This window comes from Epinephelus moara, chromosome 8, assembly GCF_006386435.1.
Source record: "Epinephelus moara isolate mb chromosome 8, YSFRI_EMoa_1.0, whole genome shotgun sequence".
NCBI classification, from domain to species: Eukaryota; Metazoa; Chordata; class Actinopteri; order Perciformes; family Serranidae; genus Epinephelus; species Epinephelus moara.
Genome location: NC_065513.1, coordinates 23,858,397 through 23,879,294, shown reverse-complemented (window position 1 = coordinate 23,879,294; position 20,898 = coordinate 23,858,397). Strand labels below are relative to the sequence as shown.

The window sequence follows — 20,898 nt, the reverse complement described above, 5'->3', positions numbered from 1 at the left end:
AAATGTGAAGTTCAGCCAAATGCCAGAGTATGTCAGAGATCTAGGGGAGACCCTCCGTCCTTTCTTATCTCTCTGAGTTTTACAGCATGCTTCCTCTGCCTCCGGCCTTTCAGATAGGACCAGTCCACTCTGCAGCTTAACTACTGAGAGAGGCTATGTCTGGAAATGAGCTGGCCAGGTGTCACCAAACACATTAAAGAGATACTATGTTTGAGATTTTCTCAAATATATATTGCACGTTTGCGCAAAGTAAAGAAAAATAAACAAGACTATTGGATTTTCAATGCCTGCACTACTCTGTCTTGGAAAAAGGTGAGTTATTCATCAACAAGACTCAGAGCCTATAAAGTATTTGTATTGTAATACCTATTTTGAACTTATTAAATCATGCCCCTGACAAATACCCCCCATAATATAAAACATGGGACAAATCACAGGGACAGGGAAAATTTTATATAATTGTGATACATAAAGAAAGCCAGACACTGGAGTTTTTTTACTGTGGGATATTAGGGATTTTTAAAGACCAGATTTGACTATGAGATAACCAAATTCCTAATTCTCCGAACTGACTTCAATTCACATTCCAGACACTGAAAGATATTTGCTGCTTGTCCCTCAAAAATGAAACCACCTGTGCTAAAATGAAACAGACATGTAAGAAAAAGCTTCCCTTACTGAATAAAAAATCAAAGCATCTAAAACTCTTCCCTTTCTTTTCTAACTTTTCCTTGACCCAACTGTCAGCGTCTACTCTGTGAGGCAGGTTATGTGAGGATTGGCAGGGAGTCTCAAAAAGTTTTTAACTCCATGTGGTGCCTGTCTCCTTATCTCAACTTCAACAGTGACTGGAGGGCGAGATCTGAGGTTCCGTCCCCTGTGATCTACCAATCCACTTTTGAGGAAGGGAGATAGGAAACAGGGATGTTCAAATGCTTGGAGTTAAAAAGGAAAAATATAACTGTTCTGCATCGCACGCAGTCACATACAAGCACCGTGATGGTATCGCAGCTGGCATTGAGTTCAGAGGCACAAATTGCCTATTTCTGTCGAGGAGAGCTTTTAAAAGCAAAACAAAAACACAGCTAGTGGGTATAAACATATTCATTCAACTTTAATAAAATGCAATGGCAGGCCATTTATTATTTAAATGAGAATAAGTTTTTGTCAGTACAGTTGCGTGTGGGCAGGATCCTGCAGGCTGAAATTGTTGGTGTGCTCTCTATAAACATACACATAACACAGCATGGGTTTGAATCTAATTCAGGTTATATTGATAGGACAATCCTGCCCGTGTCTCTATTTACATCTCACATCTTAACACCAAATACTGATTCTGTGTAAAGACTGACCAATACTTGATTTGTAGGGCACAGTATCTACAGACAATTAAACTACTATTCACAGAAAATAATTCAAAAATATTAAATTAAACTGAGTTAAATGTTGACTTTTTTCCTCCCAATGCGAACCCCACAAAGGTTCACAAAACATACTTTAATTTTCAATACAGGGATTACAGCAGTGCTGTACACTTGTTTCCATCATATCAGCTGTGAGAACTGGACATGTTGAGCACAGCAGAAAGCTGGTCGAAACAAAAACATATCTCTACAACAGATTTTGGTGTGGGAACCACTGCTATGTTCCCACTTGTATGATCTGACATGGATGCAGCTCACTCACTCATTGACCAATTGTAAAGTGCTGAAATGTTTATTTTTCACAATGTCCCAAACTGATCGGGCTGCTCTGTCTCCTATATCATAACACAGTCTGCGCTCCATATCACCATCCGGCCAGCTGTGTTATGATAATCTAACAAATATAAACCTACACAGTCTGAACTAACAAAATATCTCATGGTGATGCTGTTTCTAAATTAGCCCAAGAGCTTTTTACTGCATTATGCACAGTCATGTTTTAGCAATCATATGTGTCTGTACCAGTGTATCTGTGATAAGCCCATATTGGCCTATAACTACTCACTATTCCAGCATTTAATTCTGAGTATGAAGTCGTAAGTATCAGTGGATGCAGTAGAGTAATTGTTCAGTCAATACCGACGTGAACCATAAGTTTAGGGTCAGTGGACGTAACCGATTAAGATGTTTTTGTTTCACTCAATAACATTCAGGCAGAAAACAAAGTTATGCTCTTTGATTCCAGTCTCATGTCTTATCATTCAAAGGTTACCCCGGCCACTTTGAAGTTGCGTCCTCAGACAACCACTTAATTCTGCCTCTCTTTCCCTCTTTTGAACTCAGTCGGAGCACAGGGTGGGGGAAGTGTTTGAGTTTAAAGAAATGAGTGTGTCAGATGGAGAGACAGAGGGAGGAAGACAGACAGAGACAAAGGTTGAACTTTCAAAGGGAGAGCAACAGAAGTTGAGGCAGAAAAAAAAAAGCTGTGGATGGATGCACTGCTGATAGCCCTAAATCACAGCGCGCCTCTGTGCCTGCGCCAGTGTGTTGACACAACCTCGGCCAACACTCAAGGACGCTGTTGACTTCCTCTGGTCATTAACAGATGAAAAATGACTTAATTGAGAGCCAGACCAGCAGGCGTGTGCATTATTTTAAGTGAATATTGTAATATAGCTTGAAGAATAATTACTAATGGCTCTCTTTGTTGGCATGTAAAATGGATGAGCATTGGTGCGCTGTGGCTTTTTTAAAGTGGAGCTGCATTCATTAGCTATGGAAATGGGTTTTGGGCCAACTGAATGGGGTGGGGTGGGGGATCAGCGGTGCATTAGATCTGCCTAGCACTAATGGACCTCGCCTCGCGGGCAGAGTAAGTACACTCAGACACACACTCATACAGAGTAATGAAAGCACACATGCGTGCACAAATGAGCACTTCACATCCTGTGATGGATGTATATTCAAACTTCAACATGACTGTGCACATGTGTGTGTGTGTGTGTGTGTGTGTGTGTGTGTGTGTGTGTCTGTCCTTACCAGCAGCGGATTGTAGTAGGCTGGCCCCAGGGTAGTGTCCCTGGGAGGGGGCGGCTGCTTGAGGAGCACACCCAGGGCATCTTCCTCATAGCCATAGGCCTGGCCGGGGGAAGGAATGGATGGGATATCTGACTGACGAACCAGCCGGAGACTTTTAGCCTGAAGACACTGCGCAGGGAGAAAAGGCAGGAAACAGAAGACAGAGAGAAGTCAGGATTTGTGATGGAAAGGATGCCCTGGCTTACAAAGTAGCTGAGCACTGCCTGAGGTTAATAAAGTGTGAGACTGAGGGAGGGACAGAGACAGAGACAGAGAGAGGAAGAGCGAGGAGGGTAAGCAGAAGATAAGAAACAAAAGAGGAAAAGGGAAAGGGAAGACAGAAGTAGAAGTTTAGGGGAAGGAACTGAGGGAACAGGATACAAAGGCCATTTCAGTCAAAATGAGGGACAGCCATTCCACTAATTTTCTATAGCTGGAAGTAAGGTGTGTGTGTGTGTGTGTGTGTGTGTGTGTGTGTGCATACTATTCAGATAATTACAGCGAGCACAGAAGGAGGAAAATGTGAACATAACCTCTTGTGGGACTCATAATTGGTCAGGTCTGGGAGTGAAAGTATCAGTCTAGATCAGATTAAACTCAGAGCTTCAAAGCTTTTTTATATGCGTATACTCTGGAAATAAACTTAACACAGGTGGCGAATGGAAAGACTTTACATATCATCCTAATATTATCTCAGTTCACTGCAAGGCTGAACTTTATGTGTTTCACTATCATGGTATCACTGCTGGTGAATCTGGAGGAGGCTACTGAACAGGCCCCACGATCTAAAATTGAACATCTTTTCTCCACAGTGCATTGAATGATATTTCGTTAGCTAAATGATGAAATTGTTTGGTTGTTTTGTAATTGCTTTGTTTTGAGCTCTCAAACCCCCTGAGACATTTGAAGTGCTCACTGTGCCAAATGTGGATTCACAAAGCCACAAGGCACTTCTATTTGTTGAATGTGATGAATGGTAATTATTAACCTGTCAAGGGTGCTTACCAAAACCTCCTTGTGTGTGTGAACGCCAAACACAAAAGGGTGAGCAAAGTTTCAGGAGCTCACAAAGAACAGAGGTAAAATAAACACAGTCGTCTTCAGTCCGACATATCCTGAACAAAATGAGGTTTGACTTTGCCAATGTATTTTATGAAAAACATACTCAACCTAATACAACTTTTGTCCCAATGTTACAGCGGCATATAGAAAACAATTCATGTCAGAAAACTAGCTCATTCTCCCTGTGCTTAACATCCTCTTTCTCATTTTAATATTCAGGATAAAGATAATCCTCACTTAAACCATTAAAATCAAATTAATCAACTTGAGCCTCTGTTGCTTAATAAGAATGGCTTTTACATAAATAAGAGGCTTTACATTGTAAGCTGTGATAGAGTGTCTGACTTATTACGGACAAAAGATGTCATATTATGTCCTTCCTTTGTTTCTCCTCCCATGTTCAAAGTATGCCTTACTGAATGCAACACATTTTCAAACGTTCTTTTTATAACGTTTAAGTTTTTTTTTTCCTCTCAAAGGTTTTAAAAATAGCAGCCTCTGTTGAGTGGTGTTGAGCGGTCTGCAGATGGCAGAACTGCTACAGATAAGGGCTAAGGTACTGGCAAGGTACTGTCTCTGCGAGTATTGGCAGTCACCACTTTTGGAGGAAGCCCTTTTATTCATATCATTTGTTTGACACAGATAAAGCACATCACACTACACAGTGCTGAGGAGAGTTTTACATTTTATTGTATTTTTATTGTATGTGTGAAAATAAAATGTTTAACTGTGTGTGTGTGTGTGTGTGTGTGTAGTGCTCAGAGAGGATGAGACACTGCACTGGTTTGGAAAAGGATGACCTCACCAGTACAGAGGAATATTTCAGTTCAATATGAGGCTGACTGATTATACACAGGAAAGAAGCATCTGATTACTAGGAGTAGATACGCCAACAGGGCAAAAGTAAAAGCCTGCATGGCTAAACTCGACGCCTATCTTTTGTACAGTATAAGATTTTCTGATTCACGGTGGATTCCACATATATTCTTATATTTACAAAGGACATACTGTATAAAAGTCAACTAAATGTACTGCTCATTTACTTTGCCCAAATAACTTCACCCATATGCCTACCGTTTTCCTGCCAAGCTTCTCAGCCTGTCCTGCTTTAGCCGTTACAGCCCTTAGCATGTTTCCCGAGGCAGGCAGTACATTGTAGGCCCCGGGGCCTGGAACCTTCGAAATTACATCCTCAAAACGGTTGGAGCGGTTCTGCAGACTGCGGCCACCATGGATATTTGGCTGAAGAGACATTGGTTCAACAGGGAAACAAGCACACACAGTGAGGCTGCAATCAAGAAAGATTCCCTCAACAACATACAGTATTTTCCTCAACAGATCCTCCTCCTTGCTCTCCTCTGGTATTATAAGTACACTACCTTGACAGGTGAGGAGTCATACTGTCCAGGTCCTGGTGTAATCTCACCGGACTGACTGAATACTGACTGTCTGTCCGTCAAGGTCAGGAATGGAGCATAGCCACCTACAATAATGAAAGACATACAAAAGTAGAATATACAAGTTGCTGATTGATTCATTCATTATGTTAGTTTAGATAGTGGATTTTATGTTTGTGTTTGTATTGCATTGGTGCAATTGTGTTTAAAGTACTACAGTCAATAAACAAAATAACAGGAACAGGAAAAATTTAAACTTGGCAGGGGATGACATGCAGCAAAGGGCCACAGGTTGGATTCGCACCCAGGCTGCTGCCAAGGACTCAGCTTACGTGAGGTGCACACTCTACCAGGTGAGCAGGAGGTCGCCCCAATATTGAATGTGGTGTCATATTTATGCTAAATTAATAAATCAATTAAATTTGGACTTTGTCACTGTCAAGCAAAAGTTGAAAGTAACTAAGTACATTTAATAAAGTACTGTACTTAACTACAATTTTGAGGCACTTGTGCTATAATTAATATTTTTATATTTTATTCTACTTTATACTTATACTTCACTACATTTCAGAGTCAAATGTACTTTTTACTCAACTACATTTATTTGATAACTTAAGTTACAAGCTACTTTGCAGATTCAGACTATCAATACTAAAAATAAATCAACTAATAAATTAAGATGCCTGCAGCAGTCAACACTGAGTTAACATTCGCCCCACCTTTACCAGCTTTAACATTAAAGCAGTTTATAAATTGTGCTTTATTAATTATAATCCAGTAATAGAATATATATGGTTCTGAAATGGGCCGTTAGGGACTGTTTGGTCCTTATGAGAGGGGAGGGGGTAGTGCAAAATGTGGGAGGCACTTTAAATATTTTTTAAGTACTGGGGAGGGAGTTAGGCTATGTTTTTTAATTTGGCTTAGGGGAGGAACATTCAACTTTAAATGGTTGTATCTTGTATTTATTTTAAATAAATAATTTAAATAACCGTATTTCACAGTTTCTGACTGTGACAACTGGTGTAATTTAAAAGATTTTTAACATGCTTTTTCTGAGGGTATTTAAACATAATCATGCATAAACCGAGCAACAGAATGGGAAAGAAAGGTGATTTAAGTGACTCTGAATGTGACATGGTTGTCTGGTTGTCAAACGTTGCCTGGTCTGATGAGTCTGGATTTCTGCTGCGACATTCAGATGGTCGAATTTGGTGTTACAACATGAAAGCATGGATCCATCCTGCCTTGTATCAACGGTTCAGGCTGGTGGTGGTGGTGTAATGGTGTGGGGGAGATTTTCTTGGCACACGTTGGCCCCTTAGTACCAACTGAGCATGGTTGAAACACCACACCCTACCTGAGTATTGTTGCTTACCGTGTCCATCCCTTTATGACCACAGTGTACCCATCTTCTGATGGCTACTTCCAGCAGGATAACACACCATGTCACAAAGCTCAAATCGGGACGTCGGCAGCGTAGTGAATAGTGCCGGCGCCCCATGTACAGAGGTGACGCCTCCCTGCAGCGGTCGCAGGATCGACTCCGGCTTGCAACCCTTTGCTGCATGTCAACCCCCACTCTCTCTCTCTCATCCCATTTCAATCTGTCCTGTCCATTAAAGGCAAAAAGCCCCAAAAAATAACCTTTAAAAAAAACAAAGCTCAAATCATCTCAAACTGGATTCTTGAACACGACGATTTGTTCACTGTACTCCAATGGCCTCCACAGTCACCAGATCTCAATCCAATAGAGCACCTTTGGGATGTGGTGGAACGGGAGATTCACATCATGGATGTGCAGCTGACAAATTTGGAACAACTGTGTGATGCTATCATGTCAATATGGACCAAAATCTCTGAGGAATGTTTCCAGCACCTTGTTGAATCTGTGCCACCAAGTTAAGGCAGTTCTGAAGGCAAAAGGGGTCCAACCTGGTACTAGCAAGGTGTACCAAATAAAGTGGCCAGTGTGTGTGTGTGTGTGTGTGTGTGTGTTAGATAGATAGATAGATAGATAGATAGATAGATAGATACCCCCTACTCTAATAAATTAAGGCTACTTTCACTGTTTTTACATTAGGTATATTTCAATGTTAACATTACATAACATTTTAAATTCTTGACTTTTACTTGTAAATGAGTATTTTACACTGTGGTATTCCTACTTGTATTTCAGTAAAAGACTATGGTACAAGACCAAAGTACTAATGTTAGCTTGCGGTTTTCCGGTAGGGTTAGCATTAGCATTTTAACATGCTAGCTAAAGTTCAGTTGATTTTAATCATTATAGTTCTATGATTTTAATAATGTGCATTGTGGCAAACATTTTCTCTCAAGCTGTAAAACAACAAGCAGGTTATGTTCATGATTTGAAACGAGACTTGAGTAGCCTAATGTTATAACTTTGTCCCTCAAATCTTAACTGTTGCTAATTAGCTAATTCCTACCTGATAGTTTAGGACTGCTTGTTGTGACGTCGTACGAGCCCGGGCCAACTGCTGATGAAGTGCCGGCTGCTGACAGGAAAGTCACTCTTGGAGCTCGTCCGTACATTTCAACTCACCTTACCCTGAAAACAGACTGGTAGCTTAGCTAAACTTCATTTGTACAACTCGGACACCTGCTAGAGTCGTCTCTGAAACCGAATAATAGTGTCACTTCATCACATTTTTAAGCGTCAAGGTTAAAACAGTCCTCTGTCCGTTACTAACTTTGCGTGCGTCGTTGCTAGGATACCACATACCGTCACATGCCGCAGTCACACAGGGACTGATGTCACAAATCAGATGCACACAGAGGAAACCAAAATGAGTGTGGTACCAAAATTTAGGCCAACAACATATTTATGTTTTCTACCACCTGTATCACCTGGATATTTTCATAACTCCAATAAATTGCATTGCCTTTATTATAATAATTGTTTGTGCTTGCATTTTTGTGAAATCACCTTAAATCTGTTTTTCATCTACAGTAAAATATTCCTACAATTAGTCTATTTTACATTAATCCCGCGCATATTTTAATATTTAGTGTTGTCAAGGGGCAACCATAGTTCATCATAAAAAAAATCCTAATCAAATTTCAGCAACACACTGCTTGTTTCTGTAGTACTGTTCCTGCATGTGGCCACTTGTCACCACTGCTGTTATCATTATTTGCCGTCTTGACCTACTTCCTCCAGCACTATTAGCCGGCCTCACATTGTAGTTAAGATATGGATAATGAGAACTCAGGGGAAAGCTATCCAAGTAACAAATAGCCTACCTCGCTGGAGCAGCAGTGAACTGTGTCCTTATTTGAACTTCCTGTCATATCTCAGATGCAGAAAGTTTGTTCTGCACACTGGTAGTCGATTTGACAAATTATAATAGGCTTAATCCCCAGGAGGAAAAGTTAGTCGGACAAGAGGGCATCCAACAACTCAGCAGCAACAATAATAATCATCATATATAAGGGAGACATATATTGCATTTTATTAATGATATGATCACTTTAATTGTAGTGGGCAGCTTCTCACTGGTGGAAAGTGAAAGTGGAAAGTCTATCAGTTAGTCACAGAAAACAGTCATCCATATGCTCAAGGTGATATCCTGTTCCCCTAAAACTCACATTACAATGTCTCCCCCTCAGACTTTACTCACATCTAAAGGCTGCCAAGTCAGTAAGACTGGAACAGAAGACATTTACTGAAAGAATTATACATCTGAAAATGTCATAAAGATAGACTTTGTTGTTGTTGTTTTTAACTCTTTTTATTGTTTTATTCTCTTTTATCTGTTAAACTTTTTTACAACATGCACAGTGCCAGAGCAAGGTCTATCATGCACCTTTTTTTAAAACTGTTTGCACCTTGGTATATACATATTTATTTACAGACTTGTTAAACAAATACATTTTAGCACATTCTTGCCATAGCCTGTCTATTCGTGCAACTATTGATTTCTATCACTCACTTCATATATTATTTATGTTATATTTTATCCTTTATTTTAACTTGTACTATCATATATCCTTATATCTATATTCTCTTTTTGTTCCTACTTGTGTGATCTTACTATTCTCCTATTATTATTATTTTACATGCAGCCTATTTGAATTGCATTGTTGGAGTTTACCAAGTTTTTCGATGGCAAAGACCGCTCTTGTAATTGTTGTTTGTTTGACAATAAATAACCTTGCTACCTTGAGATACTGACCATATCATAGCCAGAAACATGTGTTGTCAGGGATCTGGGTGTAAGCCAAGTTTAGAAAGCATTTTAGATCATTGTTTGAAAAAATATGGCATGTAACCTTTTCCGCATCAGAAGAGCTAATTTTCTTGTAAAATTAAAAAAAAAAAAATGGGTTGGGCTATCAATATTCTCTTTCCTTATGAACAACACACATAGGCTACATGTAGATATTTTTAAAAAGCATTATTTACATGGAGAGTGAATAACATACAGCTTTGGCTTACACTACCTGATTAGAGAAGAAAATCAGACAAAACTAGGTATAAGTAATAATTTTGTTTCTAATTGATGAGGACAATTACAAAACAGTTGATCGCTAAGAACTGGGGTAATTATTTACTAAATTATTTGGTTAGTAGTTTAATTTTGTCACTATAGACATCAGTATTGGGAGAGTGAATGATGCAATCATGCAGATATGTTTTATACAAGCATGATAGAGTTTCTATGACATAAGAAATTAGTTTGGTGTACAGGAATGGGAGGCAAAAATGAGGGAGACCATTGAGACGACTTCACCACTGGAGGGCAGCAGTGAGCTTCACATGAGTCTGTCCTGCTTCATAGACCGTGAACACAAGAGAGGCGTTTAAGGGTGATCGGAAATGTTGAAACCAGAGCTATGATATGTGTTTCAAACGGCAAATTAATAATAAAAAATACGTAATAAATATGAATTTGTTAATTTTGTACTCTATATAGTTTTGATGGGTCTTTTTTCACAGCTGGCATGCGTATGCTTACAGCAAACAGAAGGAAAAATCGAAGGCGTTTACTCACACGAAAAGGCATATTTGGGCGCGGGAAGCAGAGTTTACGAGGCGTCCCTCAAGGCAGCACGGGTTATCACCACCATCACAGTCAGCGTCTCATCCCCCACCAAGGTGTCACTCCAGGCAGCTAACAGTCAGTCTTATCCCGCGTTTCATTGAACCATTTTGATACACATTTCTGCGCGACATCTCGGGACTGTTGGGGCCATGAAGGGAATCAGGTTTTTCGTGGTTTTCTTGGTGCTTTCCGCGTTTCTGTCGTGCACAGCCGAAGCGGCCAGGAGCAGGACCAGCAACCAGAACAGCTTCCGACGGGCAGCTAACGGTATCTACCAGACCCTGAGCAGTGTCTTCGGAGAGGACAATATCAGAGGGTTGTACAAAGTGAGTGAAGGACATGTTTTGACAACATAACAGCTCCTTTTTGTATTTTGGAGAAGCTAGCACAGAAGGCGGTCTTGTGGTGTGAGTGTGGTGAACAGGAAACAAGCGCGCCCGGGCCTGGCCAACAATTTCACGGATGCCATTTTGAAAAATTAGCCATTATACCGTGTTTTATCCGTCTCTAAGAGATGTCATATGATGTAACGCTGCCCTGCATGATAAAAAAGGGTGTGTTTTCATACAGTAACACTTAAATTGTGCAATGTATCGTGTAGCCAATATTCTCATTCATTGTTCCTGGTGTTTCAGCAAGTGCATCTAATGTCACAGATGGCATGTACGGTGGTCCAGGCCGGGACAGCTGTTTCTTTATGTCGACCTCCTCTCCAAATTATTAGAAATGCTGCTCTTGCTAATGTAACACGAGCTTGTATGCTCTCAAGTGGATGTATACATTCATGTCTCATCGTTGCGGCACTTCCTGCATTTTGAAATCTAATGATAGTTCCTGTTTGTAGCCGCCAAATGAAACCAAAGTGACATGTGTGAGGATACTGTACACACGTGATTAGACACTGTCTGACTGCACCCAGCAGGTGTAGCTATATTGTAAAAATATTTACTCAGATATGCCCATGTGAATTAATTAGTTATTAATGAATGACTTTAATTTGAGCAAATTAAAATATAAAAAATTAAACATCAACAGACACAAAAAGAGTAGGAACAAGTGTACTCTTATGTAATCCTACCCCCTTCTCACTATTCATGTCTTATTTAAAAAGGAAATTGTCAACAACTATCCCAAACTTATTTACAATTAACAGTCTTAGATATAAGACATACAAACCCCATCTCAACCAAGCCCAGATAAATAGATAAACCAATCCATCAGCATCACCCCTCTTCATCTGCATACCTCCTACATATACTGTGTCTGTACATCTTTCTAAAGTGCTCTATAGTTGTGCTTCCCTTTAAAAATGAATAATGAAAGTCTTGTATTACTGATAACAACAGGCAAACGAATAATAGCTGATTAAAGTTATGGAGAAATGATCATTTGCACACAGTGCACCAAACTCCTCTTCTCGCGACTCCTACCAAACATGGCTGAGATTATCTTATTATTAAATAAGATACCACCTATTAAGTTAAGTGGTTCCCAACTGGTGGGTCGCGGTCCAAAAGTGGGTTGCGGGTCCATTCTGAATGGGCAGCAAGTGACTCACTTGGAAAAAAACACACTTTATTTTGAAGTACTATGAATTTCCAGCACAGGGTTTTTATTTTGAAGTGCCATTTCCCTACTGTAGAATGAGTGACTAGCTTCTAGCTACTTGACAGAGACAGCAAACTATCTCAACGACATGGCCAAATGCAAGTATGACGCTGCATATATTAAAGTTTATGGACCTTGAACTAATGACAAAAGGAGAAATCTGGACCTCATGGCTGGACCAGTTAGGAACCACTGCTCTAGTTAGTCTGCATTTTAACTTATGTTGACTTTCAAGTGACACTGAATTGACCTATAGACTTATTGTCTTGGGGATAACTTTATTTTGAGTAGGGCTGCAACGATTAGTCGACTAAATGATGACTAATCGACTATCAAAATAATCAGTAACTATTTTAGTAGTTGACTAATTGGGTTGAGTCTTTTTTTTTCATAGACAAGTTCTATAAAAGTACCCCAAAATACTCTTATTGCAGCTACTTACATTCAAATATTAGCAGCTTTACACACTCTCCCATGACAGTGAACTAAAACCCTTTGGTGTGAGTACAAAACAAGACAGTAGATGACATAATTTTGGGGTTTGGGATAGACATACCGACAAATGTTCAACATTTTAACACATTTTTCGATAAAATGATTAGTCGACTAATCGAAGAAATAATCGACAGATTAGCCGACAATGAAAATAATCTTTAGTTGCAGCCTCAATTTTGAGTTGGCAAAAATGTGCATTTGTTTGTAGGTAGTCACACAGATTGCTTCCTATGAACAGTCTGCTTTCACACTGTGAAAAAGGCACGTGCTCAGTCTTTTTAACTTTTTACTGATGTATGAACATGGTTAGTTGGAGAAGTAGTAAGCAGTTATTTAATTTATAGCCTCATAGGCCATTAACAGAGTCATAGAGATGAATTTCCCCTCAGGGGGATTAATAAAGTATTTAAAATTAAAAAAAAATAAAATTAAAAAAAAAAGATACAAATTGCATGGTGTTGTACATATGCATTGCTCAAAAGACTGTAATGTTTTTCTGTAGTGTCAGGTTCTAGTGCGGTCCACTTCATATTGTAGGCTTCAAAAGACATTATAGTAAGCAGCTAGAGCAATTAGTGTTTAATAGCGAAATGAGTATTAACGGCGGATAATGCCAACAAAACTTGGCTGACAGGCTACTGTGATACATAAGGCAGCTACTGCAAACACAGAGTGGCTCTCTTGTTGACAGTAGATTGGAGAATAATCTGTTAATCATGACTGTTGCACAACTGCATAACTGCAATTGTGGTTGACGCCCCTCTTCTCTTTTTACTCTTGCTAAAAATGTAATGTGATGATGAAACAGTCTCACCCTTCTCTCCGTATTTTTTGGGTTCTGTAGTTTTTCTCCAAAACGACGGAGCGGTTTGTCCATGGCGTGGACTCTTTTCTGGACACCATCTGGAAGATCTGGTCAGATTTGCTGGATGTGATGGGCATCGACTGTGAGTTTAAAATTTTTTATGACACTTCTACAAAGAAAGATGAGCACAAAGAAGGGGACATATTGTAAGACTTTATCCTTTCTGTCTTTTTCTCCCCTGTGTAGCCTCAAACCTCAGCCACTACTTCAGCCCCACATCTCTCACCAACTCTCCGGCACGCGCCCTGCTCCTGGTGGCCGCCTTTCTTGTGGCCTACTGGTTCCTCTCCATGTTCCTGGGGGGTTTCTTTTACCTGCTGCACGCTGTGTTCGGCCGCTTCTTCTGGCTAGCGCGCGTCACACTCTTCGCCCTGTCCTGCCTCTACATCCTGCAGAAGTTCGAGGGTGACCCAGAGCGCGCGGTGCTGCCACTTTGCTTTATCATGGCGGTGTACTTCATGACGGGGCCCGTGGGAGCGTACTGGCGTCGGGGAGGCGGTGCAGGTTCACTGGAAGAGAAGATCGACCACCTGGACACTCAGATCAGGTTGCTTAACATCAGGCTGAGCCGCGTCATAGACGGCCTGGAACGCACTGGGGACCAGTAGGTAGCAGCGAGGATGATGGGGAGGGAGGGGATATCGTACAACCAGCTGCAGCTGATGGCAGAATGCTGTTTCCAGTACACATCTGCAGCAACACAACTACTGGGTATTTACTATTATCAGATGGGAGACAAACTAGATTTGAAATCAGTATTTTAATGGCTTGAGTTTATTTTAGTTACAGGATACCTAAAAAAAACCTCAGAGGTCGGACAGTTCACTCGGAGCTAACGCAAATCAACCAAACACTTTTTCTGTTTGTTTTTCGAGGCTTTGATCGAAAGCTTTTTGCTACATTTGTGAGGAAGTTATCAGAGGGATGTCTACTTTTTTTCTAAATGCTGGCCTAATTCTACACCTCAGCTATTTTTGAGAAATTCCCAAGCTGAGGTTTGAATTCTTGGGGTTTGGATAAGCATCGTCAATGCTTTTGCTAAATGAATAATCATATTTTATGTATGTTTGTTTGTTTCTATCCTTGTGAATAGCCTGGGGGTTACAATTCTTACACAGGTTTGTCCACAAACATGTATTCCCCTTTTTGAACCTACTGAAGGTTTGGGTTGGGTTCGGGTGTATGATGCAGGGGCCCAATATAAACATTGTATTTCTAATATGTAAAAAAAAAAAAAAAAAAAAAATCCTCAAGATGTTGGATAGTTGTTCATAGTAAGATTTATTTATTCCATTTTCCATCCAAAAATGTTGAAATCATGTAGTCCTAGTTTGTTTCATGAAGTCACCGTCCCATAGTGGCAATAGTTTGACATCAGGACCTCCTTTTCATTGCGTGTGTTTTTGTGTATGGGTGCATGAGCAGATGAACCTGGGTGACCTACTCAAAGGTGTGTGCAAATGCATTATTGTTTTGTGTGTGTGTGTGTGTGTGTGTGTGTGTGCGTGTGTGTTTCAAGCTTGTGAAATGGTAAAGCACTGTATCAAAAAGTCACCATCAGAGTAGGAGAAAATGCAGACAGGCAGCAATATCTCAGGGACTCAACCTACACACATAGAATTGGAAAAGAGATATCAAGTATATTAAAATCATGTCTTGGTCTCTTTGAGCCACTTTACAGCTTTTCAGATATGGTTTTAAATCTGTCTCAGTATCTTACAACACTTATTGATAAATGGGTGCACAGTTTGTGTTCTTGCATCATGTTGAAAAGTTAAATGTCTTATGTCATGACCAAATCCAGCTTTTTGATACTAGCATGGAATAAGTGTAGGGATTAGAACTGCAGCTTTGGAAAGCATTGTTAATATTTACTGTACATGTGTGAACGCACAAGCAAATTATCCACAAAAATGCTTTAGAAAAAAAATACTCAAGTTGTTGTAAGTCACACTGGTTTGAAGCATGTCTTAATACATCTTTTTGGGTGAGGATTTTTAGCGTAAACTGGAACCATTTCTCAACTTGATTACACATTAAATTAGGGCTAGTGCCTTTGATGCTGTGGCAAAAATACAAGCTTGTACTGTAAAACCCCATTTAGCTCTGTGTTGGAAAATTTAAAGCTGTGCAATATTTTAAATTGCTTCATGTTAATATGTGATAAAAGCTCTCACCACAGATCTACAACCAGCCTGATTGATACATACAGTATGTCTTATTAAAGCTGTGTTTTACACACAGGCTTGGTGTGCATCACTGTAGCCAACGCTTGTTAGTTAGATTTATAGGGCTTTTTATGTCTTCATTATTTCTGCCAATTAATTTTTATATTTCCTCATCATGTGCCATTATACAAGAGTGGGACTTTCCCTGCCATGCTTCTCCTTGTTTAACATTTATGTCTTCAGCTATTCATATTCCCCTTCTGCATAGTTTTTGCAATTTCAATGTATAAAATCTGGACTCTGTAAACACATTACAAATGACCCTAATGCTGTGCAAGTTTAGAAAAATGTTGTTTTTAGTTTCATCTTAAGGATACAAGTCATTGTGGCCACACTCTCTTGGTGCATCTGTGACACACCTAGGGGGGGCGGAATCAGAAAGAACACATCATTATCACTACTTCGCCCCCTTTAATCACAGAGCTCCCTCAGTCGTGACACACCGACAGTTTTGTAATCCTGCAGAGAGTTTTCCTTAGAGGAAACTTGTTATTGTCTGAGACTTCAGAAATCGTTTTTTAAAGTTCAGTTTTGAACCTGAATGATCTCTACCACATTATATTGCTCATCACAGCCACATCTATTTGTATTATACTTAAAAATGTGCAGCTCCAGGCCACAGTTTGGCCAGCTTCATTTAAGTAAGAGATGTGAACTGCTTTCAATGTGTCAGTCTCCAACATGCCTGCTGACGTGCAAAAGAAACTGCGCAGACTAGTTAATCAAAGACACATTTGATGCGCACATAATCATGTGAGGCTCTGTAGTCATTTTACAACAGTCGGATGCAGGTTGCACAAAATTTAACCAGCAGATCTGCTGTGCGTAACTGTCTCAACAGTGCAACATCACTCCAGTTAGAGACTAGAGATGGAACAGATACAAGTGTAAAGAGAGTCTCCAGTGTAAAGGAAAGGCCTTTAGCATAGTGTTAAAGCACCTGGAAGCTACTATAGCGATAACTACCAAAAACAGCCCAAACTAAGGAGCACACAGCCTCCTTACATCATCAGACATTACCTAAATTTTATTGGCCATCCTATGTTTCACCCAAGTCGGCGCTTATGCAAGTCAGTAGTCTTGTATAGTTAAAGACACTACCCAGGCCAAAGAACCAACGAGTATTTATACCCTCGACACTCACATTAACAAAATCCTCAGCAACTATCAGTAGCACAGTCAGATAATTACTATCACATATGTTTTATTTTTAATAATACATTCAGTACAATGGCTGGCTTCAGATTCATATTTTGCTCTGCCTTTCATCCTCGTTGGAGTTAAGTCAGCAAAATCAGTTTCATATTTGAACACAGCTCTCTCTCCCCAAACACACCCAGTTCATACCCGCAGTAACCCGCCACCCCCCAGTAAACCCAAAGTCTAATTAATTGGGATTTTCTTGCATGCTTTATGCCTATAATATTATGTTACATTATATACATGTTGACTGCCTAGGTAGAGAACTCTTACAGAATGTGATGTGTGATGTGATGGAGTTAGTCAAGAAGTTAATTATATTATTTTGTGTTATGAGTCTTATTTTTCTGCATTACTTCAGTCACATTTGAAATGACGACTGTACTGAACTGTGTGCATCAAATATAACACTTAACTGGACACAAAGCCACTGTATAATATGTTGGGAAATCGATTTGCAGAGGTAAAGCTGATTGAAAGAGGGGCTTGATGCTGGTGTCTTGTGTTGTGTGGTTACGGTCTAAAGCCCTGTGTGTGTTTTCCAAATGACAGTATGTGTAATTTATGAAGGTGATGATTGAAACGTAATTGAAGGACTGTTTGTAGCCAGTTTCCCAATGGATGGTGGTACTAAAGCTTTAGTAAACATTTCGAAAGATTCAGGATTTTGAGAGGTACTTATGAGGTTGTTGTATTTTAGACACTGAAAACTGAAGGATGAGGAGTGAAACTGTTTTTCTTTGAACTGCACACTTCTCTCACTGTTTTTATTGATTATATCTAGCACCACAAAAATGTTTGTTTGTGAGACAAAAACCAGCTTGAGAAAACAGAGAAACTGTAAACTTAAAGTTGCCGCTCGTCGTAGGCCAACTCATTTACTACTTGTCATTACCACTTGGATGTTGCAAGATGCCAGTGGATGTTTCTGTCGACATCCCTCAGCACTGATTATATTTATTGTCTGTTAAACCCGCCGGTTAAATGGCCGGTGATTCCTTTATTTTAATGTACTCTGTCCTACTTTTTCCTGTTATTCCATGTAGCCTGCTTTTTATAACATGCTGTGCCAATAATTTATATTTTTGTTTAATAATTGTGTTGATTTTTTTTCCATTTCATCAATATTTTTAGACCTTTTTTTATCTGAATATTTCTGTACTTTAGTGGCAAGCACCAAACTGTCCTGCCTGCTGTTGTCTGTGTGAGTGTGTGTCTTTATGAAAACCTGTCCATGGAGAAATCATTCCTTTTTTTTCTTTTTGTCAGTGAAAATGAGGTCCAGATTTGAATAAATTAAACACCACGGTATGACAAAGACTTCTGCTTTAATGATTTCATGAAGATATGAATGTGTGGGTGAGCATTTATGCTGTAATCAGAATTTACTATGTTTAATATATCAAAACTCATAGGAATCATTTGAGATAAATGCAAGTATGTTTGAAGATTAAATGTCAATTAGATTGTATTTTTTCCTCACCAGCATTATTTGGTGATAACTTTCTAACAAGGACAATTCCAGCACTAGGTGGCACTGATCAATCTTCTTTTCTTAAAGCCCATTTTGGAATAGATGCTCATTTTTAACAGTTAACTTGACAAAAAAAGTCCATATCCTCAAGAGCCTAAAAACAGGGTGTCTATGAGTCCTTCAAAAGTTTTAAAATGTGTTAAATTTTCTTAATGTAAGGCCTCAAAAAGTCTTCAATTCAGATTCAATGGGTCTTAAATATTTACAGTCATTAGGGTGAAAATTTCTAGGGGCCTAACAGACCCAATGATTGACTACAACCATTGGACAGACTGTAGAATGGCAATAGTAAATAGCATTTATGACAGCGATGAGGTTTTGTTTTCTTTTTACATTAAACACATTAAACTTAAACTCACCAAACTGCTGTCATTTTTCCTTACTGTTCATAAGGTAAGGAACAGGGTGCTATTAAGAATGTCTTAAAGTCTTAAATTTAGCTTAGTTACATCTGTAGACACCATGAAAAAGTAATAAAATTAGTGTCATCTGTAGGAGTACTGTATTGCTGTATACATACAAATCAGAAAATACCCTTGAAAGGTATTTGTGTACACTCTCGATAATGTTAGTTGATCCTCTTCATGTAACAAAGTGTGCTTCAAAACAACAGTCTGTGGCTGTGTTGTGGCTCACACAGCAGGCGAGGACATTCTTGTTAAAGTGAATTAATGATTGCAAACAGTTGGGGAAAGCTTGGGTGGGGGAAGTCCATTCTTTAAACACACTGTCATGCTACCCTTAAGAAAAACAGTTTACCCTGTGGAGCTCCAGTGGAAACTGGCCAGTGGCTGCTGAAAGAAAATTCTAGTCTTACAACAACATGCGTAAACTTGTTGAAACATGCCAGTGACATGTCAAAGTTAGTTATGTTACTGGATAAGATTATTTTAATTTGAATTTCTATTATCTTTGCTCACAGTAGGCACAAAGTACATATTGATTTGTATTGGGATACATCTCTCACAGTGAGCTGGTCTGCACTGAGTGATTTTATAATCTGTAGTACTCTACTGGATAAGATAAAGCAAGCATTCATATTAGAGGCATATTAAATAAAAACCCTCCGATGACGAAAAGAGCGACAATTTACTCCTCAGATATTATCAAATGATTTGTTTATTACTTAATCATAATACGTCAAACACAGATATATAAAATCAGCTGGTGATGTTTAGAGGGACAAACACCCAAACAGTAAATCCTCGTTAAATTAAATGTCTGATCACCTTTGGTTGGCTACTGCTTGTAGTGTTGCCTATATTTTAGAAAAATAATTAATTACTAAATATGGATTCCTGAGCACTGTATGGCAAAGACACTGAGTTTTCACCCTAACCTGTGATCTTTTGTTGCTGCGCCTCGTCTGCCTGGAACAAGCCAATGTTCAGTAGATACTAAACCAAATTATGATTTGAGAGCATATTTACAAAACTGTATTTGGATGCACCTGAGAGTACATTACCACTGAACTGGTTACTGATCCACCTCCTAATGAAGTTGTCAAAAATACACTTGGATAATTTTTCGATATCATTTTTTCGATCTATAACAATACGACTTCCTTTAATTATACAATTGATGGTATCGAAAGTACCAAAGCTATATAAAAGGCTGCACGGATGAAACCACGGGAAAGAAAAATCAACTGGTCCTCAACCTGTGGCTGTTTCTGCATTTTGTCATCATAATTTGGGGTGCCAAGGGCTTGTTTCTTTAGCCATGGTACCAAAAGAGGTATTAAGTATCATTGTTTTATGCTAGAATTGTATCAAAGTTTAAAATTCTGGTATGGTGACAACCCTACCTCCAAACCTGTCCATTTTGTCCTAGTTGCAGATAATTCTCTAAAACAGAATCGAATGATATAGCAGCCACTGTCTGCTATAAGAGATGGTAACCTGCATATCTACAAACATGAACAAACAATGAAAATTCTGCCATTTTAAGATGCTGAAACTGACAATGTAATCAGTATTAAATGTACACATAAAATACTAGAATAGTTTCAGTCAGGAATGTAATGTGTGGCCAAATTTACTCAGGTGGCGTCAGCGATTTTGGAGAGAGATTGTGGATATTTGAACTCAACACCCAAACAAATACACTTCTCCTGTCAGTACAGCCTCTATCTCTGCTCCCAGTGCCTTTCTCTTTATACATCCATGGCCTTTGGTGATTGGCTGGAATAGTTTTCAATTTACAGAACCAGGTCTGTGTATGCACAATGGATTTTTTTTCACCACACATACAAAATGAACAGCTAGCATACTGTGATGAAATATTCCCAAAATTTGATCAAAAGCGTATTGGATCAGATTTCCTAAAGCTAAATGTTGTGGCTGGGACACGTTGTGTATTAATGATACTCGTTACCTGGAGAGGTTGGAAAAAGATATACGTTTCTTCCCTGTTCCAAAACCAAAATCAAACCCTGA

The 20,898-nt window shown here is 39.2% G+C and overlaps 2 protein-coding genes across 3 annotated transcripts in view; one reads left to right on the top strand and one right to left on the bottom strand.

Moving 5' to 3' along the window:
* The window catches only part of stpg2 (sperm-tail PG-rich repeat containing 2), an 82,488-nt gene extending 74,338 nt beyond the window's left edge, over positions 1-8,150 (bottom strand). For both annotated transcript variants that reach the window (XR_007570368.1, XM_050051338.1), the window contains exons 1-4: positions 7,912-8,150; positions 5,444-5,547; positions 5,139-5,306; positions 2,964-3,131 (exon numbers count right to left, since the gene is read on the bottom strand). Coding sequence is in view for 1 of the 2 variants with exons in the window: in XM_050051338.1 (XP_049907295.1) it covers positions 2,964-3,131; positions 5,139-5,306; positions 5,444-5,547; positions 7,912-8,017 (546 nt within the window). In the remaining variant the exon portion in view is untranslated. The remainder of the gene's footprint in view (positions 1-2,963; positions 3,132-5,138; positions 5,307-5,443; positions 5,548-7,911) is intronic.
* A 2,384-nt stretch (positions 8,151-10,534) lies between these two features.
* Positions 10,535-18,244, top strand: bri3bp (bri3 binding protein). The gene is made up of 3 exons (XM_050051317.1): positions 10,535-10,856; positions 13,478-13,580; positions 13,685-18,244. The coding sequence occupies exons 1-3, from the start codon at positions 10,680-10,682 to the stop codon at positions 14,104-14,106; spliced, it is 702 nt and encodes a 233-aa protein (XP_049907274.1). The 5' UTR covers positions 10,535-10,679; the 3' UTR covers positions 14,107-18,244.
* The last annotated feature ends 2,654 nt before the right edge of the window (positions 18,245-20,898 follow it).